At 39.0% G+C, this 27,077-nt stretch overlaps 1 protein-coding gene across 2 annotated transcripts in view; it reads left to right on the top strand.

Moving 5' to 3' along the window:
- The window catches only part of LOC117301533 (SID1 transmembrane family member 1-like), a 51,157-nt gene that overhangs the window by 2,292 nt on the left and 21,788 nt on the right, over positions 1-27,077 (top strand). Inside the window, exons 2-18 of one of the 2 annotated variants that reach the window (XM_033785553.1) lie at positions 726-847; positions 2,078-2,230; positions 3,895-3,940; positions 5,235-5,333; positions 6,791-6,874; positions 7,398-7,500; positions 8,624-8,701; positions 9,696-9,786; positions 10,609-10,646; positions 13,104-13,121; positions 15,506-15,577; positions 16,192-16,328; positions 17,028-17,168; positions 20,294-20,367; positions 21,399-21,522; positions 24,224-24,341; positions 25,748-25,884. In XM_033785553.1, coding sequence (XP_033641444.1) covers positions 726-847; positions 2,078-2,230; positions 3,895-3,940; positions 5,235-5,333; positions 6,791-6,874; positions 7,398-7,500; positions 8,624-8,701; positions 9,696-9,786; positions 10,609-10,646; positions 13,104-13,121; positions 15,506-15,577; positions 16,192-16,328; positions 17,028-17,168; positions 20,294-20,367; positions 21,399-21,522; positions 24,224-24,341; positions 25,748-25,884 — 1,635 coding nt within the window. The remainder of the gene's footprint in view (positions 1-725; positions 848-2,077; positions 2,231-3,894; positions 3,941-5,234; positions 5,334-6,790; positions 6,875-7,397; positions 7,501-8,623; positions 8,702-9,695; positions 9,787-10,608; positions 10,647-13,103; positions 13,122-15,505; positions 15,578-16,191; positions 16,329-17,027; positions 17,169-20,293; positions 20,368-21,398; positions 21,523-24,223; positions 24,342-25,747; positions 25,885-27,077) is intronic. The other variant, XM_033785554.1, reaches the window with a different exon arrangement.

Raw genomic sequence — 27,077 nt, 5'->3', positions numbered from 1 at the left:
TAGTTAATTGTATTATAACAAAATTATGAATAATAAATGAGCGTATTTTTTTTATTAAATAAGGCTTCTGATGTTTTTGGGGTGTTTTTTTTAACCTACATGCAATTTACAGTAAAATCGTAATTTCTGGAAATTTGCCTATAAGGCGCACGTCCACTTCAACCTTCCATAGTTTTTTGTATCCCCTCTGTTGTCACATAAAAATCATGTGATCTTGTAATTGAAGTAGTGAAGTATTGCAGACAACAAACGTAAAGAACTTTCAGGGTGTTTTAAGTGTTTTTATGAACCATTTTAGCTAGGCATATTTTGTGTTTAGTCTAAAGGTAACATTTTCCACTGGTATAGATTATTTAAAATATCAACCAGCAAGGCTACGATTTGTCCCATCTTTGCAGGAGAATGAAGATGATGTTGTATACTTTCATGAAATCAAAAAATTATGTCATTGCGTATTGTAAACAAAAAGTTACGCGGCAGGAAAGGTGCCTGCGGGAATATTTGTAATTCGCAGATTTGGGGTATCGGAGGATATAAAATATAAACAGTGATAATTGAATCACCAAGGTGATGTTTAGTTTTTAATAGTAATAGTAATATTGATATGAGGGTTAAAACTTTTCATTAAATAATTTTTCATTCCAGAAACCAACTTGTTCGTTTGTACGTATCATGCACAGTATCTTTAATTTGTCACTTTATTTGTACATGTTTCAATCCAACAGTCAAAGGGTATTCGTGTGACTGCCAGTAGCAAGCAAGCAACTTTGAATTATCCTGTGCTTTTTGTCGTCAGACAGCAAAAGAGTGTGCTTTCCTGGTCTGTGCCATATGTCATACAGTCCACGTAAGTACAGACATTACAGTAGAAGAAAAACGTAACATTAGCAGGCCTGGGGTGGATTTCACAAAGAGTTAGGACTTGTCCTAACTTAGGACTAGTCCTAGGATATACAAAACGCGCGGCTAGTCCTTTAAGTTAGGAGGAGATGAGACTAGTCTTAACTTTTTGTGAAATCAACCCCACATACTTCACGGAGGCAATGAAGGCGATTGCCTTGGTGCCCTTGAAATGCTCCAGTACAAATTTACAATTTCCTCATATAATAGGGTGCCCTTTACCAAGGAGAAAATGCCTCGGGGCACTTGCCCTTTCAAAATCGAAGAACACAGGCCTGCATTTAAGGGCAATCAGAGATACTATAGTAAATAACTGTTTTACACTTATGGCGTTTTCAACCGAAAGTAAAAACACTCCTGATCTATGATACCATGATGCATTGATCCCTTTGACGTCACCAGTGGCTAGAAAAACATGGTCAGCGTTTGAAACACACACATTTCTAAACAAACTCACCCAAACCCATTTACATGGAAAACAAAACATGAATCTTACATTTAAATAAAAAATTAACACGCAGTGTAATAATGTTTCTGTCGGAATCCAGGGCAGATTTTCCCTTCACAGTGATCCGCTGGCCATATGCCAGTATACAATTGTTGCACGCTGTGACGGGATCCTGGCATTTTGTACTCCCGAGGGGGCAAATGGCACCCGAGGCGAAGCCGAGGGCGCCATTTGCCACCGAGGTACCTTGGTTACATTGTTATTCCTCTTCTCAAAGTTCTGTTGTCATCTTCAAACATTATTACGACGGAGTAATGCATAGTTTAATCATGGTTTAAGAAGCAGTCGACCAGTTCAAATAAGAAACAATTCTTCACCTGTTCCCTCAAACCTGCGTGTGTTTCGTACACATCGCTGGAAATCGACCAACGGTGGGAACGATCAAGGTGATGCACACCGGTTAACATCACTTTCCATGTTACCCGCCGCGCTGTGCATTACGCGTAGTGCGCATCCTTTGCCATGGTACATCTGTTTTCGTTGCACGCCACGTGATTGGTTCTCGACCAATCAAACTTCACAATTTGTTACCGCGGTATAACAATTAAACATGTTAACAAGCCAAACGACCAGTCAGAATTCTCACCACCAAGTGGTCTGACTGGCTGGTTAATATTTTATTTTATTGGACGTGTAGCTAACGTATGGTGTTTTATGTTTTGTCAAAAGGTACACCTACCAGGAGGTTAGTCACACGTTGTGTCCAGAGAACGGTTTCACCAGCAGCCCAACGCAGAATGTTACCGTTGAAGTCGCAACATCGTCAACTGAGAGTGTGGACTTCGTTCTCTTAGTAGAAAGCATTGACAAATTCAATCTCAGGTACATAACAAGAATATATAAGAATAAGAATAAGAATAATATCTACCGGGCAACCTCGGTAGTCTAGTTGGTAAGACACTGCCCTAGAATTCCAAGGGTCGTGGGTTCGAATCCCACCCGAGTAACATGCCTGATATTTTTTCACAGGACTCGGGAAAGTACTGAGTATACAGTGCTAACACACATCGGTGTATGGGTAAAAACCCAAAAAACAAAATGAATAAGAATATAATAATTAGGGAATAACAGTGTTCGGACCCGGTCTTCACTGTGTGGTAATGACGGGGTTGGTGGCTGGCGCTGTTAACGGATCGAGCCGGAGCCCGAGGCGAGGCCCGTTAACAGCACCAGCCACCACCAAGGTTGGGCCTCGGATAGTTGCCACTTCAACACAAGTCAAAACAAATTTTTAATTCCCAAGATGCATTGCATAATATTGTTTGCCACAGGGTGCAATATAGTACAGTTTGCAAAGGATTGTGTCACTGATGTCTGATTGTATAAGCAGGAAGTCGCAACTATTTTTGTTGTGGTCGTGGTGGCACGAGTATCATAATTACCGTAAACAAAGTAGTTGAATAGCGTAGAAATGTAAGTCGCAACTTGACTAAGCAATTTATACATGGTAGTCGTGACTTGGACACAAGTCGCACTGGTCATTCAGGCTTACTCAAAATAATAATCATAATAAAAATAATAATATACATTAGGATTTGAGGCATTGCATGGTGAGGTATCAATATATATTTTGTTTGCGGTAACACCATGTGTGTATCTACTTGCCAGGTAGAGTTTGTTCTTAGAGAACTGTCTCGCTTTATATTCTACTACCGCGGAGTATAGTAGATGTTTGGGGGTTCGGGAGACTTCTCAGTTCTGAAAAGAACTGTCCTGCTATTCTTGAATTGGTATCAACGTTTCGACTAGCTTGCTCTAGTCATCATCAGGAGACTCCTGACGATGTTGTCTCCTGACGATGACTAGAGCAAGCTAGTCGAAACGTTGAGACCAATTCAAGAACTGACTCCGCGGTAGTACAGTAATCACGATCCTATAAACTAAAGTAGTAGTCCAGTCTAATTTCTATACCATCCGCCCTGGTAATAGTTAAATAGTAGGACAGTTCATTTCAGAACTGAGAAGTCTCCAGAACCCCCAAACAACTACTCCGCAGTAGTAGAATAAAGAAAGACAGTTCTCTAAAGAACAAACTCTACCTGGCAAGTAGATACACACATGGTGTTACCGCAAACCAAGTAAAAATAATAATAATATGCAGTTCTTATGTAGCACTTTATCTACTACTTCTTATTGGCATCACAAAGGGCTCAGTGGTTTCCCTAGAAGGTATGTGGAGTGTTTTTATATGAGACCTATTACTTTTACATAGCACCATGTACTGGTTTACAATGTTCTTCGGTGCAATAACCTATCCTTCTGAAAGTTTGTATTTTATACTCAGCGCCTTGAGTACCTTGTTTGGTAGATACGTGCGCTATTTAAGACTTCGATACTACTACTACAATATGCAGCCAATATGCCAGTCATTTCATTTAGGATGATGTCAACTTGCAGTATATGCAGGTATCAAAGGTTTTGTTACGACGTAGATTTAAAATAGTTCATGAGCATGTTTTTTTTTATTCTTCTTTTTATTTTCTCAGGACAAATGAACCAAAGACTTTCACGGTTAGCCCATCCAAACCAGAGGTAAAATGACAAGTTTATTAATTAATCGTTCGTTATTAGTGATGGTGAAGTGTATCCTTGTTTTCCATTATGTTCGAAGAACACATTTATTCCAGATCTCTAGTGTTCAAGAAACACATAAACGTGGTCAAGTTTCTTTAATAAGGCAGCTAAACTTACAACAACAACAACAACAACAACAACAACAACAACAAAACATGCTTCTTAAATGCAACTGAGCCCAATTTCATGGCTCTGCTTACCGTAAGCACAGAATCGGCGCTTACGGAAGCAGGGAATTCTGTGCTTACGGCAAGCGTATTTCAAGGGTTATCGGTGAATTTTGGCTTCTGCGCGTGCATACTCCACCGTTACTAGGCTAGTGCCGATATTCGGCGCTTGCACGTAGAAGCGGGGACTTGTGATCGTAAGCGCAGAATTCGGCGGTAAGCACAGCCATGAAATTGGGCCCAGGTGAGGCTTTATTCCTCCCATGTATGTAATGTGGGGAATACTTAATGGACACTTGTATGACTTCATATGTTTTGTTTTTAGATGGGAATTTTTTGGGGGGGATTTGTTGTAAACGAACATAAATAATGCAGGCTTCAATTTTATTTCAAAGAATTAAATAATTGGAGAGTATTGGTAAGGTAAATGCACTGTGATCAGTGTTATATTTAGGTACTGTTTTTGAAACCTAAATAGTTGTACTTTGAAAATGCGTTTAATTTGGTTGCACAAGCAATTGGTTGGGGAAAGTGTTTAATTCGGGAACATATGCATAATGCATATTGTGTTTGTTTGATTGATGTAACACGCAGGGTGTGGAATAAACCCATCACTCCTGCATTTATACATCAATAGACCTATCCATTAGGCTCCACCCACGTGTGTTCTTGCTCACACGTGCGCCTCTCCATTGCCATTCTGCACAACTCTGCCACGCACGCCAAGCATACGCGCAGGCATGTCGGACCTTAATTTGTCTGACTTTTGGTTGCGAATTGGGTTGTGATTGGTCAATACGTAATGGGGTGGGGCTTAATGGATCGGTCTATTATTCTATGATTCAGTCAGTTGCTAATTGTAATTATGTTGTAATTATATTGGAGACTGTTTTACCCTAATAGAGGACCTCGACCACTCAACTACATCGACGTGATCGGTAGAGATACAAAGGCTGAAATCATGAAACTTCCAAACTTGATGAGGGATAAACACCTCTAGCGTGACGTTGTGCATGGAATCTCGGTTGCGACCGCTAAATGATGATGATGATCGAATTATAACCCAATGTTTTTGTTTGGTACAGTACTATACGTATAGTTTCTCTCAAGGTGTTGAGTCTATGATCGTCAAAGCTACATCGTCTTCAGATATTTGCACAGTGGTATCAGTTCAACCTGCACAGGTAATCAATTCTAAAAACTTTGACAAAACTTTGTCGGACCTATATAAGCTAAAGTTGTAGTTCCAGCCAATTTTCTATACCTTCCCCCAGAAAAAAAAGTAACCACACAGTATCCTGGCGATGACTAGAGCAAGCTAGCCGAAACGTTGAGACCAATTTAAGAACTCACTCCGCGGTAGTGTAGTTAATAACTATCCCCAGCCAATTTTCTAAACCGTTCGCCCAGGTAGTATTAAACAAGTAGGACAGTTCTTTTCAACTCAAAAGTCTCCCAAACAATCCGATAAATCTACTCCACGGTCGTTGAATATAGAGAGACAGTTCTCTAAAGAACACACATGGTGTTACCGCAAACCAAATGTACATTGATACCTCACCATGCAATGCCTCAAATCATAAATAACCCAGACTCATCAATAAGTCTTAGTGGAAGTTGATTGGCCGTAACAAATAGTGGTAAATAGATAGTAGTTCCTGCTTCTTTGTGACATCACATGTTTCCAAAAGAGCCACAGAGCCTGGACTGCCTGCAGGCTTGATTTGTACACAGCCTTATGGAAGAAAACATAAAATCTTATATTTTATGGAGATTGCACTGTCTAATTCTATCAACTTTTAATGTGATGAAAAGGGGCACATCTCAAAAGGTGTCGCGCTTTTACTTTCATAATTCTTGGATTTATGTGGAAATTATGACACAAAATGTCAACTTTCCCATATGATCTGTGCAGTATTGTGCCTGCCAGAATACTCAAAAAATGTACAAGGTCACGCTTATTGTAAAAAAAAAGTCTGTATCTACAGAGTGAGAAGTAACACACAGAACAACTGTGCCAAGTTCATACTAAAAGCCGGTTTATAGTCGGTCGCACGGATGATCATAAAAAAACACAGTTCATATGCCTCAGCGATGACTATTAACTGTGTTTTTTAGGATCGAGCGTCAAAGTTTCCATCGCGTGATCAACTATAAACCGGCCTTTGCAGGCAGGGCTGTACACTAACAGGAAGTTGCTGGTACAATAGCTTGCTTGTAGGCCTATACATTTTTTTATTGCTTGGGTCATTGTTATTTTTGCAGGCAGAGTAATCTTTTTGATTGGCCTACTTGATTTGAAAGGGTCCAATTCAAGGACTGACTCAGCGGTAGTGCAGTTAATTACAATCATATAAGCTATAAAGTATTGTAACACCCCTTACAAATACTCTGCCTGCCCTTTTCATTGGTTTAAAGCGCGTCACATGATATGTCTCAGTTTTACTAGACGGCGGCCGTGTGATAGTGCATCGTTTGCCGTGTGATAGTGCATCGTTTGCCGTGTGATTGCAAATAATAATAAAAAATTAACCCTGAAGAAACTGCATCAAACTAACAATGAAGTACTGTGATTTATTAAATTTGTAGCATTGTTCAAAATATTATTGGCTAATTGTATGTCTTTATGTGTTTTAAACAGTGCCCAGTTTATGACCAGCATGGCAATGTGGAATTTGTGGGCCAATATCAAACTATCACAAAGCAAGCAGCTATCACAGTACAGGTAACAATGTGCATAAATTAAAAGACACTGGACACTATTGGTAATTGTCAAAGACCAGTCTTCTCACATGCTGTATCTCAACATATGCATCAAATAACAAACCTGTGAAAATTTGAGCTCAGTTGGTCGTCGAGGTGGCGAGATGATAATGGAAGAAGAAAAAAAACACTGTTGTCACGCAAAGTTGTGTGCTTTCAGATGCTTGATTTCGAGACCTCAAACATCTAATTCTGAGGTCTTGAAATCAAATTACTTCTTTCTCGAAAACTGCGTTACTTCAGAGGGAGTTGTTTCTCACAATGTTTTATACCATCAACCTCTCCCCATCACTTGTCACACAAGTAAGGTTTTATGCTAATCATTATTTTGAGTAATTACCAATAAGTGTCCACTGCCTTAAAAAAATTGTTCTTCTCTAACCCCATACCATGTGTGGCTTTTAACCGTGTTTGGGCCTGAGCAAAAACAAATTTAAAGAAAAAGTTGTTATTTATTAATATTTGCTTGTATTTTGCTTGTACAGAGGAGTTACTACCCTGATGGCAATTTTTTTGTGGTTGTCGTCGTTCAGCCTACAGATAGCGACTGTTCTGGAAACGCTGTACCTTATGTCCCATTAATAAATAGTAAGTTTGATATAATCTCTCTACTGTAAAGACACTGGACACCTTTGGTAATTACTCAAAATAATTGTTAGCATAAAAACTTACTTGGTAACGAGCAATGAAGAGCTGTCGATAGTATAAGACATTGTGAGAAACGGCTCCCTCTGAAGTAGCATAGTTTTTGAGAAAGAAGTAATTTCTCACTAAAATATTTTAATTGAATTCGATACCTCAGCTGAGGTCTCGAATTCAAGCATCTTGAAAGCACACAACTTTTTGTTTTTCCTTCCATTATTATCTCGCAACTTCGACGAACAAATGAGCTCAAATTTTCACAGGTATGTTATTTTATGCATTTGTTGATACACACCAAGTGAGAAGACTGGTCTTTGACCAGATTTGACCAGAATTACCAAATGTGTCCAGTGCCTTTAAATGGCTTGTAGCCAAACTGGACTCAATCTCTGGTAGCAAAGTCATTCGGGTGAGTCCCGATCATGACTTATAAACTTACATGCAGGGTTAATTTTTCAGAAATTATATCCCTCATGGTACGTAGCAAATGAATTCGGCCACTCTGGGAATTCTGGAGTTGCAGATCGGAACTAATATTTAGCAAACATGTATTGTTAACAAGTAGGATTTGAAACTTTGCATGGAAAGGTTTGCGGTAACACCATGTAATGACTATCTCTAAATGAGATGGGGTGGATCTGAAAAGAACCGTTGGTTTCAACTTGACGTTTCGATCAGTATGCTCTGATCGTCTTCTGGAGATCGCACGGAGTACACTATATATAGTAAGGTTTGCGGTAACACCATGTAATGACTATCTCTAACGAGTTGGGGTGGTTCTGAAAAGAACCGTTGGTTTCAACTCGACGTTTCGATCAGTATGCTCTGATCGTCTTCTGGAGATCGCACGGAGTACGTTGTTTTGATCAGTAGCCTATGCCCTGATCGTCTTCTGGAGAATTCTCCAGAAGACGATCAGAGCATACTGATCCCAACTCATTTAGAGATAGTCATTACACGGTGTTGCCGCAAACCTTTCCATATTGTTCATAAGTTAAAAAATTTAGTGATTGTATAATTTAAATAGATATAGATAAATTTAATCTCACTCCCCGTTGATGTTGAACAGTGACCTCAAGAAGTCTGACGGAGAAGAACACAAATCGGAGTAAAACCATTACCATCACAGTCACTGAAACACTTCCATGTAAGTAAGATCTGTTTGTAGTAGGGCCCTGATGGGCTTATTGTAGTTTAAAGGCACTGGACACTATTGGTAATTACTCAAAATAATTATTAGCATAAAGCCTTACTTGGTAACTAGTAATAGGGAGAGGTTGGTAGTATAAAACATTGTGAGAAACAGCTCCCTCTGAAGTGACGTAGTTTTCGAGAAAGAAGTAATTTTCCACGAACCTCAAGTTTAGAATTTGAGGTCTCGAAATGAAGCATCTGAAAGCACACAACTTCGTGTTACAGTGGTGTTTTTCCTTTCATTATTATCTCGCAACTTCAATGACCAATTGAGCTCATGTTTTCACATGTTGGTTATTTTATGCATATGTTGAGATGCACCAAGAGAGAAGACTGGTCTTTGACAATTACCAATAGTGTCCACTGCCTTTAAACGCACTGGACACTATTCGTAATTACTCAAAATAACTGTTAGCATAACAACTTACTTGGTAACGAGGAATGGAGAGTTGTTGATAGTATAAAACATTGTGAGAAACGGCTCCCTCTCAAGTAGGTTTTTAGGAAAAGGTTATTTCTCACTCAAATATTCAGGCCTGAAGCCTTAGGCATTTGAAAGCACACGAACTGGTGCAACAAGGGTGTTTTTCCTTTCACTATTCTCTTGCAACTTCAATGACCAATCTGTCATTGACAATTACCAAAGGTGTATAGTGCCTTTAAAGCATTTAGTTGCTCCCGTACTGTTTGCCTTTTAGAGTCTAGTGAAATCCCACTTAATAATAATAATAATAACAATAATAATAAGACTTGTAATGCGCACATATCCACACTGCTGGGTGTTCAAGGCGCAGAAAAGCTTATCATGGTAGGTTGTGAGAAATCGTGGGCGGTTTCGAGAGATATTCAAATTTGCAATACAAATATTGTTCTATTTTGAGTGTGGTGATTTGTTTAAGTGTTAGATACATGTAACTGACAGAGTTTGTGTTTGTTATCTTTTCTAGCAACGGAATACTGGAGGCCTATTTTAGCAACAATTGGTGTGCTCCTGACTTTCTATGTTGTCACTGGTATCTTAATGTGTGTGTTCCATAAGTAAGTAACAGAACAGGGTTTAGGGTAACCAGTGAAAAACTTACAATTTTTAACATCAAAAGTTCAATTATTATCAAGTGTACACCAGATTGGTTTTGGTTTTTAACCACATTGTCAAATATATGCTAGGTCATTATGGATAAAACAAAGGAAATGTTGTCTAAGCAATAACTCAAGAATTGGGTTTATCTCAGCAGACATTTGTGTTTTTAGACACACCATTCCTGTTTTCAAGACACTGGACACTATTGGTAACTGTCAAAGACCAGTGTTCTCACTTGGTGTATCTCAACATATGCATAAAATAACAAACCTGTGAACATTTGAACTTAATTGGTCGTTGAAGTTGCGAGAAATTAATGGAAGAAAAAACACCCTTGTCACATGAAGTTGTATGCTTTCAGATCTTGGCACCTCTTATCTGATTTACACAATCCTTTGACTGCCAGAAAAATGTAGATTGAATAAGGAAATAAAAGCGACGAGTTCTTAAACTGCAGTTTAAAACCGGCAGGATCGTGGCCGTGCGTTCGGCTCGGGCCTTTATCACCTGGCCACGACCCTGCAAGGTTTTAAACGGCAGTTTAAGAACGAGTCACTACTCTTTTATTCCCGTTCATAAATGCCTTTTTGGTTAAAATGTGTAATAAAGTAAGAAACTCTGTCAAACTTATCCGTTTTCCAACGCCTTGAGCTCTGTCCATGTGTTGCATTTTTATGACTGTGACAGTTTTTGGATATGCATATCAACCATATAAGCGCCCCCAATAGCGAGACTGTCTGTGGTATTTATGAATAACAACTAATTTATTTCTGAAGCAGGTCAGATAGTGGAAGTGATGGAAGATTAGAAGAACAAGGTATGTTGATTTTGCTTATATCTATGAATAATCATTTACAATCTGCCTGCTGCAACCTCACCAATAGACCTTTACCACGATGCAGCCATCTTGAATTTCTCCCATCGATATCAATGTTACCAAACCGAGGCTGGGAGAACAAAATAGTCTGGTTCCTAATTCTAGATGATTATTGGCATGCATTATTGTTATTTGATACGATCAGATTATAACCAAGATGGAGTCAGCATGATGAAGGTCTATTGCTGCTTATCTTTCATGTGCCTTCATTAGGAACTGATATCTTATTTGTCTTGGGTCTTTCTGCATCTCCGCCCCCCCCCCCAAAAAAAAAACAAAAAAAACAACAAAACACCCCAAAAAACATTCAACTGCTACACTAAGCTCTTAGGAATAAAGGCAGCACAAATAAAAATTAATTCTGTGCGCAAATTCAATGTGTATATTGAAATTAGAATGAAATATGAGGTGATTTCACTTGTGTTTTTCCAAGTTCTGTCGTTGGTTTGACCATCAAGGCACTCGGGTCTGTGTAACGACACTTTACCATTGGTGCTTTTGATTGTCGGCCCCGCGGTGATCATTCGGGTGAGCCCTTGACAAGAGCTAAATCAAACAATCACTCGCCCTCTTGTGGTGACATCATGCACCTTGGGCCAGCACCAAAGAGACCCATTCCACAAGCAGGTCACTTGACGCTGACCCGGGTGAGCCCCTGGAATGTCGTCAAAGCTCGAACGCACCGAGAGCAGATCGGGGTCGACCCGGGGAAGCTAATCGCACGCACCACTTGGTTTTTGTTTAGGTAATGTTTACCTTGATAGTAATGCCCATAAAACGTAAAATAACCTGCATCAACTTTTCATCAAACTGCATTTACTTTGTCCATCCAAAGTTAATTGAAAAGCCAGTTTGTTTGGAAAGATGAATTAAATTGTGTATGTTCACTTTATTCGATACGTAATGAAGAAATGGGCCAATCAAAACCAAAAAATTCAAGTAAGTCAATTTCTTTCTCCAGAAATGAGTTAATATTGTTGAATTATCACAAAGCATAAACAAATGTACAACTAAACATACACAAAACATGTGCACTGTTGATCCATGTTTTCTGATGGTTAAAACCGAGTGAAGTTTGATCACGTTTGTTCACGTTTGTTCTCAGTGGTATTGCTCCTGAATTTCTTCTTGCAATAATACAATAAGTCGGGGACTGCTTGTGGTTCAACTTCAGTAAAGACTTCAATAGGGTGCAGCCCTTATTATTGGCTTGAGAAAATGGCAGTGTTGCAGTTAAGACATGTACACAGAGCATATCGAAAATACTTGGTACGTGCGCTTATGGGTGGAATGAGGTGCATACTGGTCTAGCTAGTGGTCAAGTTTGATCGCTAGCTAGACCAGCATGCATCGTTCTCATTCATCAGTTTGCACTTGCGCAATGGGTATTTGCAAAAAAGTCTACATGTACATGTATATGTATGTCTAAAGGCCGAGTCACACTGCAGCGATAACGATCACGACGCAAAGAGAACGCATTCTATTGGTTGAATTCTGCGTGGAGCAATTCAACCAAAAGAATGCGTTCTCTTTGCATCGTTATCGTTTTTTTCGTTATCGCTGCAGTGTGACTCGGCCTTTATCAATATACCAATATCTAGATTGTGAGAAGGCAGTTTTTTTTTAATTGTGGAAATTCAGCTTAAATTGTTTAACAATTACACAAGATATAAACACTTTTTCAGCAAAATTGTTCCAGCAATGACTATCACTCAATTTGGTTCAGCGTGACTCTGGAACGCCTGTCTGAACAAGGTGTAACTCTTGCAAATAACTATGTTTAGTTCATGTTGGACGTTAGTTGACCTGGGCCCAATTTCATGGGTCTGCTTACCGCCGAGTTCTGCGCTTACGGTCACTATTCTCCGCTTACTTGCAAGCGCCAAATTTCTGCGCTAGCTGTGTCTGCATAGAATGCCTAGTACTGTGGAGTACACACGCTCAGAAGCCAAAATTCCTCGCTAACCCTTGAAATACGCTTGCCATAAACACAGACTTCCCTGCTTCCACGAGCTCCGATTCTTTGCTTACAGTAAGCAGAGCCATGAAATTGGGCCCTCATTGCTGAAAACAATTTTAAAACATCTTTCAATTTTTTAGATTGGAATCTGAGCACCTCATTTAACTCACAGCACTGACTGTTGTACTACTTGTGACTCTTTGTAGTAAGCTTAATGACTTCAATCTTTGATTAACCCTAGAACATTTCTCCAAGATTTTTAAATGTTAGATTATATTTGAGAATTGTGTGATTGATATTTTCATTTTGTATATGTTGCTTGATATTGAGGTGGTATTTGGTTTTTTGTTTTGGTGTGGTTTGGTTGCTTTGCTTTGTTGTGAATCTTCATGGATTGCCAATTGTGACACTTACCCGATGCTGCTCTCCTATTGCAGTCCCTATACTTCCTGTAGGTATGTAAACAACACTATGTGGTGTCATTTCTCTCTTGCATTTTACCTTGCACAACTGTAGTTATTACTGGATTGAAAATAGGAAAATATCACTCTGAAAATTATCATTTAATCAGTCTAAATCATATGTAAAAACATTCAGATTGCTGGGTTTTATGCCACATCATAAAAGCCCCAAATGTTTAATAAACCCTTCCCATGAAATATGTTAATTAAATTCACAGACCCCATTGATTGGCTAACGCCATAGAAATTGTCATATCAAAGTCTTATATAGCGCACGTATCTACCAACAAGGTACTCCAGGTGATTAGTATATAAATTTTTACAGACACATAGGTTATTTAAGTTATGAATTCTCAGGCCCAATTACACACAATCCCGTCTCAGCATGCTGCCATCTGCCGCATACAAAATAGCTGTTAAGCGCAGAATACCTTAATAGCTGTGTAAGCGTAGAATATGTGGAATAAGACTGCGCACAAGCAGGAGTTCCCTGCTAACCCGTGAAATACGCTCAATGTAAGCACAGAATTCCCTGCTTTCGCATGCGACTATTCTTTGCTTACGGTATAAGCAGAGCCATGAATGTGGGCCCTGACTGCATTCTCAGATGATCAAACTAATTACAAGAAAGAGTGGGGTTTATATATTACCTCCAAGTTGACAATATAGAATTCCCTGCTTTCGCAAGCGCCGATTCTTTACTTACGGTAAGCAGAGCCATAAATGTGGGCCCTGACTGCATTCTCAGATGATCAAACTAATTACAAGAAAGAGTGGGGTTTATATATTACCTCCAAGTTGACAATATAGAATTCCCTGCTTTCGCAAGCGCCGATTCTTTACTTACGGTAAGCAGAGCCATAAATGTGGGCCCTGACTGCATTCTCAGATGATCAAACTAATTACAAGAAAGAGTGGGGTTTATATATTACCTCCAAGTTGACAATATAGAATTCCCTGCTTTCGCAAGCGCCGATTCTTTACTTACGGTAAGCAGAGCCATAAATGTGGGCCCTGACTGCATTCTCAGATGATCAAACTAATTACAAGAAAGAGTGGGGTTTATATATTACCTCCAAGTTGACAATATAGAATTCCCTGCTTTCGCAAGCGCCGATTCTTTACTTACGGTAAGCAGAGCCATAAATGTGGGCCCTGACTGCATTCTCAGATGATCAAACTAATTACAAGAAAGAGTGGGGTTTATATATTACCTCCAAGTTGACAATATAGAATTCCCTGCTTTCGCAAGCGCCGATTCTTTACTTACGGTATAAGCAGAGCCATGAACGTGGGCCCTGACTGCATTCTCAGATGATAAAACTAATTACAAGAAAGAGTGGGGTTTATATATTACCTCCAAGTTGACAATATAGAATTCCCTGCTTTCGCAAGCGCCGATTCTTTGCTTGTGGTAAGCAGAGCCAATGTCTCAATAATAATTCAAAGCCGTTTGGAAAAATGCGCTGTCTGGGCAAAGAGATTTTTAATTTCTGGCAGGTTACATGTATTTTGTAATGGTGGCTTTGATTTAAGCTGTCCGTCAAATTAGTTCCAGTCAGCAAAGTTTCACCCAGGGTGTCTAGTAAAACTTTTGTTTAATTTTGTTGAGCCAGTCGTGCATGAAAGCTTTCAATGGTTGAAGCAAATATGTTGCTGCTTGTAAATCATGTGTAAATTAAGAGTATAACATCATTGTGTATTGGAACAATAAACTCATTCTTATTCTTTAGGTTTCAACAAAAACCAACCAATGAAAATGTTTGCAAAAGTTTTTTTTTTGTGCACAATTTTTGTTTGCTTATTTTGAGTAGCATTTAAAACAGACAAATTATGATAAACTAAGTGAGCTTTCAGATTGATGTAGTTTTGGCCATTACTAATCGTGTCCTTGTTCTTCTTAGTTAATAAATTAACGAGAATGTTCTTTGGTAATAGCACACTGTGATTTGAGTGAAGACTTTTAACCTAAACCATAATAGAAAAAAATCAAATAAATATACAAAATTACAGCACCCATCCCCCTAAGAATTTTGTTGTACCAAACTTGCTATTGACCCATTTCACCTGACGTCATCAGATGGTGGGCAATTTCACTGTACGTTTTTATATATAACTCTATGATGTGCGTTATGCAGTGAAAGTGCACGTTTTAGGCGACGTAAACAATACACGTAAACCTAACTTGCCCACCAACATGGTGAGCGCGGCCCAGTCGCCGCGTGTGACGCGTGTGCAAGGGGTCAATAGAAATGAATAACTTCATAATGATGGTATAATGTCTGTGTGCATTCCCTAATTCTTACAAAGTATGGATGTTTCTAAACCAACCATGAAATATGCTGGCGTACTTAGGTTATAATTTTGTGTGTTCACAGATGAAGATGGCTGCAATAATATGCCTTTTGCGGCTTCAACAGACGCATCAACAAATTATGGGACAGCTGCAGGTAAATAAGCAATTGCTTTTGAATTCCAGTGAGTGATTTTTTTTTTTACATTCATTATTTGTATGATAGTCACCAATTCAAATTCAATTAAACTCAATTTAAAATTGGTTTATTTTATAAAAAATACATCACAAAATAAAAAGTCACAGAATAAGAGAATTTGGTTCACAATAACATTACATTAAGATCATCTATACATGTATGAAAAAGTTCCTTATTTCCCAGTATGTAACATAGTTTCTATACCGTTCTTCCCCTTTAAGTTTTGCTTACTTTGTTACTGTCATTTTCTCTAGTACATTGTAGTTTGTTCGTCTTTCTGTCTGTCTGTCTGTCGCGTCTTTGTATTGTCCGAAGAATGTACATTACATGTACATTTAGATTATGTATTTTGTTATGTAAAGGCAAGCCGCTACAAGCTACCTGGCTTACTTTGCGCTTTGCCTCCACGCCGTTTACTCTTAATTTGTTCTTTTGATTTATTTTATTTATACATGTAGGCAGTACAAGGTATTTCTGTATGGAAATGTGTTTGTGGAAATAAGTGTGAATTGAATTGAACTTACAAAATTGGTTGTGGTAATGTTGTTGGTTTATTTATTTTTGATTGACAGGTAAGGCAGATCAGGCGGGGTCAAGTGACGCACACCGCAGAATGCAACAACTACCGGAGAACGGATATGATTCTAATGAAGATGATATTGATATGCTAGATGACATACATGAAGAAAAAGAAATATATAGGACTAAGGTACAGCCATAGAAATAGAACCCGGAGAACGCTGAGCTCGACCACCCTCTGTGTCGTCTGTGGACGCGGCGAATCAATACCAAGCAATACGCGCGTATGGCAAAATCATCTTCGTGTGACACGCGCGTATGGCAAAATGGCAAGATGTCAGCGCACATAGACCATTTCTAGTGTTTTCATTGGTCAATGATGATGTCATTGTATGGCAAAATTGTATGGCAAAATATTTTGCCATACACGCGTTACAAAAATGGCGTGTGCGCGTCCATAAAAATGGTCTCACAACGAAACAGCACGCACAATGAGACACTCAGCGTTCTCCGGGTTCTATTTTTGTAGGGTATAGCCAACACCCACTGGTGCAGCCATCTTGAATTTCTCCCATTGATATCAATGTTACCAAACCGAGGCTTGAAGAACAAAATAGTCTGGTTTCTATTTGCTAAATGATTATTAGCTATGTCACGCTATGCTACAAATTGTCCTGTTTTTTTAATAAATTAGACAGTGAAGACTTGTTACTCACACTGCTATTCCCTAATTAATAAATAGTACTAATATTAGTGGCCATTTTTAACGAGCCATGTCTGTCTAGAAGACACTCCTGCTGCTAATTAACACATACAAATTATGCTACAATAATTTTGTATATTAATACCAGTATTACATTTTTTATTTTTTTTATTTTTTATATTTCAGATGGGAATTTGTGTAGCTGATCTATCCCGCAAGAAAGTAAAGACCCTAGATCGTAAATACAAGCTTTATTACTGGAACCTTGTTACGATTGCCGTGTTCTATGCTCTTCCAGTTGTGCAACTTGTCATAACGTATCAAGCAGTAAGTCCTTTATCTCATCCCATTGTAAAATAAAAATTGTTTTAGTAATTATGTAGCCCTTTGGTGCACAGATTAATTGTTAAATAAATATATACAAATATTCTCAAATTTGTTCAATACGTCCCCTGTTGAACATAACATCAAGCGAAAGCTCAACAACACTCTAAACAACCGAAAGAGGGCGGTATATATAGATATTAAGTTATGCCCCTTTATCAAAGTCCAATTTGACATGTTTGTGGTGGTCGCTAGCGACCGCCTTGTGCACCAAAGAGTTAAATGAAGCATTGATGACAATAATTTAGTTTTTCAGAATCATTTACATTGTACGTGACGTACGTGGCATGTCATGGCCGAGCGGTTAAGAGCACCACACTAACGCTTTGGTGTGTCTGATCAGCTGAGTGTGGGTTCGAGTCCCGGTCATGACACCTGTGTCCGTAAGCAAGACATTTAACCACGATGCTTTGTACATCAGATGGGACATAAAACCAGTTGTCTAGTGTGTTATGTAATGCAGGTTAAAAGAACCCGGTGCACTTAGCGAAAAAAAGAGAAGGGGTTCGTCCTGGTGCTCCTGGTTTGATTGGCAGCACACAGCACCTTGTAAACCATTACATGGTGCTATGTAAAAAGGAGTAGGTGTTCCTGGTTTGATTGGCAGCACACAGCACCTTGTAAACCATTACATGGTGTTATGTAACAAGGAGTAGGTGTTCCTGGTTTGATTGGCAGCACACAGCACCTTGTAAACCATTACATGGTGCTATGTAACAAGGAGTAGGTGTTCCTGGTTTGATTGGCAGCACACAGCACCTTGTAAACCATTACATGGCGCTATGTAAAAAGGAGTAGGTGTTCCTGGTTTGATTGGCAGCACACAGCACCTTGTAAACCATTACATGGTGTTATGTAAAAAGGAGTAGGTGTTCCTGGTTTGATTGGCAGCACACAGCACCTTGTAAACCATTACATGGCGCTATGTAACAAGGAGTAGGTGTTCCTGGTTTGATTGGCAGCACACAGCACCTTGTAAACCATTACATGGCGCCATGTAAAAAGGAGTAGGTGTTCCTGGTTTGATTGGCAGCACACAGCACCTTGTAAACCATTACATGGCGCTATGTAAAAAGGAGTAGGTGTTCCTGGTTTGATTGGCAGCACACAGCACCTTGTAAACCATTACATGGTGCTATGTAAAAAGGAGTAGGTGTTCCTGGTTTGATTGGCAGCACACAGCACCTTGTAAACCATTACATGGTGCTATGTAAAAAGGAGTAGGTGTTCCTGGTTTGATTGGCAGCACACAGCACCTTGTAAACCATTACATGGTGCTATGTAAAAAGGAGTAGGTGTTCCTGGTTTGATTGGCAGCACACAGCACCTTGTAAACCATTACATGGTGCTATGTAAAAAGGAGTAGGTGTTCCTGGTTTGATTGGCAGCACACAGCACCTTGTAAACCATTACATGGTGCTATGTAAAAAGGAGTAGGTGTTCCTGGTTTGATTGGCAGCACACAGCACCTTGTAAACCATTACATGGTGCTATGTAACAAGGAGTAGGTGTTCCTGGTTTGATTGGCAGCACACAGCACCTTGTAAACCATTACATGGTGCTATGTAAAAAGGAGTAGGTGTTCCTGGTTTGATTGGCAGCACACAGCACCTTGTAAACCATTACATGGTGCTATGTAAAAAGGAGTAGGTGTTCCTGGTTTGATTGGCAGCACACAGCACCTTGTAAACCATTACATGGCGCTATGTAAAAAGGAGTAGGTGTTCCTGGTTTGATTGGCAGCACACAGCACCTTGTAAACCATTACATGGCGCTATGTAAAAAGGAGTAGGTGTTCCTGGTTTGATTGGCAGCACACAGCACCTTGTAAACCATTACATGGTGCTATGTAAAAAGGAGTAGGTGTTCCTGGTTTGATTGGCAGCACACAGCACTTTGTAAACCATTACATGGTGCTATGTAAAAAGGAGTAGGTGTTCCTGGTTTGATTGGCAGCACACAGCACCTTGTACATGGTGCTATGTAAAAAGGAGTAGGTGTCCTAATTCAAATGTAGTCCCACATACATTGCAGGAAATTACTGTATGTTGAAGCGTCCCTGAGTGATGTATATGAGCGTTGTATAAGAAGCAACTATTACTTTTTTTGTATTTGGTGTTCCTAAACAGCGTTAAAGGATTCAGGTACTTTTTCAAAATGTCCACAGATTTACATTAAACTTACACGGTTTAAAGATAACGATAGTCGAAAGCTTTCCTTCAAATATGACTTACTGAGGTGCTGTAGTTTTTGAGAAGTTAGTAAAACAAGTCGCCGAATAAATTTCGTCTGAGTGAGACGAAATATTATTTTAGCGTGTGAAAAACGTATTAATCAGTTATGATATTATACCATAATATACCATAACTGGTTAATATGTTTGTACATGGTACATGCTAAAACTGAGACCAAAATTATTCTTGTGACTTTGTTTTACTCATTTCTCAAAAACTACAGCACCTCAGCTAGTAATATTTTAAGCAGAAGCTTTCTACCATCATTATCTTCAAACTGTGTAAGTGTAATGTAAATCTGTGGACATTGTGTTACAAAAAAGTACATCATACCCTTTAACAGCTCGGCCACAAAATTGTACAAATTTTGATTCACGTGCAGATGCAAATGAATTCACCTGTTATGGTATTTTACCACAACTGGTTAATACCGTTTTACTAAATAATTTTCGTCTCTATGAGACAAAATTAGGTTTGTGACTTGTTATACTCATTTCTCAAAAATAACTATAGCACCTCAGCAAGTGATATTGTAAGGGAAGCTTTCTACCATCATTATCATCAAACCGTGTACATGGTAGTTTTTTAATGTAATAGGAGACTTTCCAACGCTAGGTGGCAGCAGACATACCGGGTAAATTTCCATTGTTTACGTAGTTCTGAACATGCGCATCATTCTGAGAACAATGGATTTACCCGGTAAGTCTGCTGCCCTCTATCGTCCCAGAAAGTCTCCCATTGTGTGGAGATTGTGTTTTGTGTCCTACAAAAAGTACCCAGACGTTAAGACTCATTGTATTTACATTTACATGTACTAATTCTGCCTTATTTCAGGTGTTGAATAAGTCTGGTGATGAAGACCTCTGTTACTATAACTTCCTGTGTGCCATGCCAGGTGGATTACTAAGGTAAGGGCAGTACTGTCTTAAAGACATTGGACACTATTGGTAATTGTCAAAGACTAGCCTTCACAGTTGGTGTATCTCAACATATGCATAAAATAACAAACCTGTGAAAATTTGAGCTCAATCGGTTATCAAAGTTGCGAGATAAAAATTAAAGAAGAAAACACCCTTGTCACACGAAGTTGTGTGCGTTTAGATGGTTGATTTCGAGACCTCAAGTTCTAAACTTGAGGTCTCGAAATCAAATTCGTGGAAATTACTTCTTTCTCCAAAACTATGGCACTTCAGAGGGAGCTGATTCTCACAACGTTTTATACCATCAACCTCTCCCCATTACTCGTCACCACAAAAGGTTTTATGCTAATAATTATTTTGAGTAATTACCAATAGTTTCCACTGCCTTTAAAGACACTGGACACTATTGGTAATTACTCAAAATAGCTATTAGCATAAAACTGACTTGGTAACGACCAATGGAGAGCTGTTGATAATATAAAACATTGTGAGAAACTACTTCCTCTGAAGTAAGGCCAAAGAAAACAAAATACCAGGTGATCGTCCCCGCCCGCATCCTTTTTGGGGGCCGCATCTTTTTTATTTTTACTATTTGTTATTTTTCACTTTGTAAAAAAAAAAATATTAAAAAAAAATCCATCTTTTTTAAAAGGACGGGCCTAGGAGCTTTTATCGAATCTAACGTGATGCTCTCAAACATGTGCAACAGTCTGTTTCATAAAACAGTATTAGTGAATGCCTACCAGCAAATCTTTTTAGTGTAATCCGACTCTGTTAACCATGAAATTGTTATTATTAAATTAGAGAATATTGGTGTTATGTTGACTTGCTAAATTTTAATTCCCTAAGACCCAACACAGTTACATGACGTGTGAAGCTTTGAGCCAAAATGCCTGTTTTTCAACATTGGTAATGATGGTAAATGATGTTTCTGAAGGTATTAAATTATGTTGATAATGACTGATATCAAGGAAATTTGAAATCAATTATCTATCTACATGTATATTGTTCATTTGCAGTGCCTTCAACAATGTGTTTAGTAACATTGGTTATGTAATGTTGGGATTCCTGTATCTATTGATCGTGTGGAGGAAACATCATCTACACAAGAAGGCAGTGGCAGCAGACTACCACCATGCCAAGGTACCAGTCATTCAGTTATTGTTTATTAAGGGAATAAATGGGTAGCGACGAGTTCTTAATCTATCGTTTAAAACCAGCAGGTTTGTGGCCGAGCGATAAAGGCTAAGGTACCAGTCATTCATTTATTGCTTTTGAGGTTTTTCTTGATGAGTAGATATTTGATGGGTAGACGCCATAGAGTTATATATAAAAACTAGAGGGCGCACTGGTGATGCTTCTTGCACAAGCGCGACAGGACCGCAATGAGACACGCGCGCCATTCTGCACGCACGTTGAATGCGAAGTACACGTTGGAGTTTGTGTTTATTGAACGCTGATGCGATGCTGTTTTTCAACTAACAAAATGGCTGCACAAACACACGCTGTGAGATGTCTGTTTTGGCAACTAAGAAAATGGCCATCTGCGCGCATGCTGGGTCGTGTATATAGGCCAGTGCGCCCTCTAGTTTTTATATATAACTCTATGGTAGACACGTAGAAAGCTAACTGCTTGTCCAATGTGTGGTATAGGGATGCTCGTGTTGAACACTGTTAAAGGCACTGTAATTACTCAAAATACATATTAGCATAAAACCTTACTTGAACTAGCAACAGAGAGCTGTTGATGGTATAAAACATTGTGAGAAACGGCTCCCTCTGAAGTAACATAGTTTTTGAGAAAGAAGTACCTTACACCCTTTTCAGACGGGCGCTCCAGAGTCGCGCCAAACCAAATTCTGAATTAAGTTTGTGACAAATTCGACGTCTTAAACAGTTTGGAGCGACTGGACGCGCTGGAAGTCAAAAGAACACCTCTGGGGCGCCTTGGTTTTAGACGTTGATCTTTTCCATGAGCCGAGCCAATGTAAATATGATGTCAAGTTCGCCTGTCTGAAACCAAAATTTATTTTGGTTGACCTACGATCACTTTTAATCTATTTGGTTTGGCGGTCTGAAGGAGAACTTAAAGGCTGTTTTCGCATTTCTGCATTATCATTTGTTGAGGTACATGTGAAAGAAATCCTTAGCAACACCCTTGGCAACAGTCGTAGCTGTATCTGTAGCCGCCAGTTTGATACGGCCAATCATTTTGTTTATTTAATGGTGTTTGAAGCTTTGCATGGTGTGACGAATAAGAGTGACTGCAAATATAAATAGTAGACTTGCAAGTACAACCATGAGTAAAGTCTCTTTTGAAGGAGTGGTGGCTCTGAAAAGAGCCAGTTTGGTCTCAACGTTTTGAACAGTCCTGAAGACGAGCAAAATATACTGTTCGAAACGTCGAGACCAAACCGGCTCTTTTCAGAGCCAACACTCACCCTAACAGATTTACACATGGTTGTACCCGCAAGTTTACTATTCATATTTACATTTATAGTTAATCTCATTTATTTAATGCTTATTAGGTGTTCAGACGAAAGCGGAACACTGTTGATGTTTAAGTTTTCTCAGGTGTTCTGGCATCAGCTGAACTTCTACTATTCTTTGTTTGGCTTTTTAGCGTTTTTGTTCTTCTTACTTGAAACTGAATATCTACAATTAAAGGCAGTGGACACTATTGATAATTACTCAAAACAATTGTTAGCATAAAACCTCACTTGGTAACAAGTACTGGGGAGAGGTTGATAGTATTAACCGTTGAAGTGACGTAGTTATCAAGAAAGAATTAATTTTCCACGAATTTGATTTTGAGACCTCAGATTTAGAATTTGAGGTCTCAAAATCAAGCATCTGATAGCGCACAACTTCCTTTGACAAGGGTGTTTTTTTTTCTTCATTATTATCTCGCAACTTCAATGACTGATTGAGCTCAAATTTTCACAGGTTTGTTATTTTATGCATATGTTGAGATAAGCAAGTGAGAAGACTGGTCTTTGACAATTACCAGTAGTGTCCAGTGTCTTTAACTTAATCAACCAAACAAGATGAAGAAAAAGTAAGTTTTTGTGCTAACAATTATTTTGAGTAATTACCAATAGTGTCCAGTGCCTTTAATAAGTTTAATTGCATCATCAGAGATAAACGTAGTGGAAGCTACCTATTCATATCTTCCTTACTCCCCAATCGAAATTTAATTGGCTATTAGTGGCAGTAAGGTCAGAAAAGGTCACAAACTTCACAAATAGAGTTGGCATTACTTAAAAATACTTGTCTCAAAATAACATGCTATCTTTTCAACTGTTGTCTTGGACTAGAAGAAATTGTGAAATTCTCTAAAATTGAGAGATCAAGAGCAAATCATTCAAGCTTTAAACATAACATGAGCTTAAACCACAATTCCTTAAAGGCAGTGGACACTATTGGTAATTACTCAAATTACTTGTCAAATAAAAACTTACTTTGTAACAAGCAATGGAGAGCTGTTGATAGTATAAAACATTGTGAGAAACGGCCCCCCTCTGAAGTGACGTAGTTTTCGAGAAAGAATTAGTTTTCCACGAATTTGATTTTGAGACCTCAGAATTAGATTTTGAGGTCTCGAAATCAAGCATCTGAAAGCACACAACTTTGTGTGACAAGGGTGTTTTTTTCTTTCATAGTTATCTCGCAACTTCGATGACCAATTGAGTTCAAATTTTCAAAAGGTTTGCTATTTTAGGCTAAAATGTTGAGATACACCAAGTGAGAAGACTGGTCTTTGACAATTACCAATAATGTCCAGTGTCTTTAAGTAAAAAGTTTTATGTTAACTGTTCATTTGTGTGTGTTTTTATTTGTCTAGATGTGTGGTATACCCAAGCATTTTGGCTTGTTTTATTCCTTGGGTATTGCGCTAGTTATGGAAGGTGTACTGAGTGGAAGTTATCACGTCTGCCCAAACTATTCCAACTTTCAGTTTGGTAAGTACTGCTTTCATTTTAACATAAGTTTAATATCACTATTAATAGTTTTGAATAAGCAAATAAATAAACATTAAACACTGAGACATGCACAAGTGCGTCTACATTTGTATGGACTGTGAAAGGGGTAACCCTGTTTCAGCCCTAGGAGTAGGTGGCAACGGCCTCTGGAAAAAAATAATTGTAGCCCACACCTTGAAGTGGCCTTCAGGCTTTGTGTGTCAGGCGACTTGCATAAAAAAAAATTACAAAATAAAAAATAAATAAAAAATGAAACCGATGTGTTTCAACACTCAGTACTTTCCAGAGTTCTGTGAAGAAAAAAATCACAAGCATATTACTCGGGTGGGATTCGCACCAGGGACGGATTGCACCAAGCAGTCTTAAACCGTCTATGCGCTATAGCCGGCTAACTTGAGAGGCGCTCAGACAATCTGTAATTATAGACCGGTTGCAATAGCGCGGTCTATAATTATAGCCAGTCTTAAATCTTAAGCCGCTCCGAGCTGGCTATAAGCGGTCATTGGTTTTTTAAATTTTATTATGCGGGCCCTACGTTTGTAAGGCCTAGTTGTAGATGATTTGATGCAAAGAGCTCTACGATGATACCGTATTTTAGAAATAGATTTATACACCCATTAGAGGCTTTATAATGATGATACAGTGTACTGTAAGTTTTAGGTTCCCAAGAGTAAAAAATATTACAACTCACAGATTTGATATCCGATGATTTAAAAACCAAAGCAAAAGGATGCCGTAACGCCAGTGCTGCAGATGTGCCAAGTGTTATGGGACATTTGTTTGTACTGCATTACTCTTCGCCGACTTATCTAAGACCGGCCGATTGCAACAGTCTTAATGACTGACTAAGCTAAGACCGTCTAAGGCAGATAGCCGGCTATAACTGACTGGTCTAAGACCGCCCCAGAGCAGTGTCATATCAACTAGACCATCGAGATTGCCTAGTAGCTAGAGTATGAATATTTTGAATATGATTTTGAATGTGATTGTAAAGGAACATTACAGAATTGGTTTTGCTAGCAAACAAGTTGCTGGCAGTGTAAGCACTTCATGTAGTCTACCATATACATAAACTGACAAACCTGTAGAAGTTTGAGATCGATCAGCCATATTGGTCACGAGAGAACAGTGAAAAACCGATAACAAATTTTTGCGTTAAAGAATAAAAAGAATAAAACGAATAAAGAATAGAACGCTCTATTCGATTATTTATTTCTCATCAAATATGAAATTTAAGAGAGAAATATTTCAAGGGATGTTTTCTACTATCATCATCATTAGACCGTGTAATTTGTATGTAAATCTGTGATCTTCATGATTTTTTATTTTTTACCAACTCTGTAACGTTCCTAACAGTTATTTTGTATTTAATTTTGTTACTATAGATACGGCCTTCATGTACATCATAGCAGGTCTAGGGATGTTAGTGTTGTACCAGCAGAGACATCCTGATATCAATGCCAATGCATATGCAGCATTTGCAACCTTTGCTTCGGTCATCTTTATTGCTCTAATGGGGGTGGTAAGTCACAATGTCACTCTCAGATATTGGGTGCGTTCGATTAGCTTCCCTGGGTCAACCCCGGTCTGCCCCCTGGTGCGTTCAAAAAGCTTTGACAGTCATTCCAGGGGCTCCCCCAGGTCAGCACCCAGTGCCCTGCTTGTGGAGTGGGTCACTTGGGGGTGACTCGAGGTGCTTGACGTCACCGCGAAAGAGGGCGAGTGTGATCGTTCGATTAGCTCTTGTCAGGGGCTCACCCGAGTGAGTACCGCGGGGTCGACCCGGGGACGCTTATCGAACGCACCCAGTAGCAAGTTCATCAAAGACACTGGACACCTTTGCTGATTGTCAAAGACTAGTCTTCTCAGTTAGTGTATCTCGACATATGCACAAAGAAACAAACATGTGAAAATTCAAACGCAATTGTTACGCAAAGTTGCGAGATAAAAGTGGAAGAAAAGACCCTTGTCACACGAATTTGTGTGGTTTTAGATGCTTAATTTCGGGATCTCAAAATCTAATGCTGAGGTCTCGAAATCAAATTCACATATTTTAGTGGAAAATTACTTCTTTCTCAAAAACTACATATGTCATTTCAGAGGGAGCCGTTTCAGCTCTGCTCGTTACCAGGTATGTTTTTATGCTCAATTATTTTGAGAAACTACCAATAGTGCCCAGAGCCTTTAAGATTGCTTCACACTTGAGATCAGTCTTAACTCTTTCTTAATGAGAGTCATCTTAGTAGTTTTTCTTCTTCTTTACTCACGAAAAACCCAGGCATTTGAATGCATATTAAAGCATTGACTGGGGGTTGCATTGTACACAGCTTTAAATGACACAAGGATTGAATGCATATTAAAGCATTGACTGGGGGTTGCATTGTACACAGCTTTAAATGACACAAGGATGCAAATAACTGGCTTCTCTGTCCCTTTTTCTGGAGGTTTATTTACACTCAACAAGTCATGAAATTACTCAAAGCAGAAACCTAAACCATAGGACGCCCTCTGCGGGCGAGCAGATTTACCGATCGGCCTGCATGGGCGACCAGCAGTGCTCCGAAGGGGAGTCGTGCTGGCGCCCCCTACCGGTCGATCGGAACCACCGCTACAATATCCAGGGCGAACAGTGTATTTGACCTGTCATATCTTTACCACTTTCCTCACCTGTTGCCAGTTTATCCCAGCATTAAACCAAGCTAGACAATTTTCAAA

This window comes from Asterias rubens, chromosome 17 (assembly GCF_902459465.1).
Source record: "Asterias rubens chromosome 17, eAstRub1.3, whole genome shotgun sequence".
Lineage (NCBI taxonomy): Eukaryota > Metazoa > Echinodermata > Asteroidea > Forcipulatida > Asteriidae > Asterias > Asterias rubens.
The sequence above is the reverse complement of the archived record's forward strand: the minus strand, read 5'-3'. Positions and strand labels throughout refer to the sequence as shown.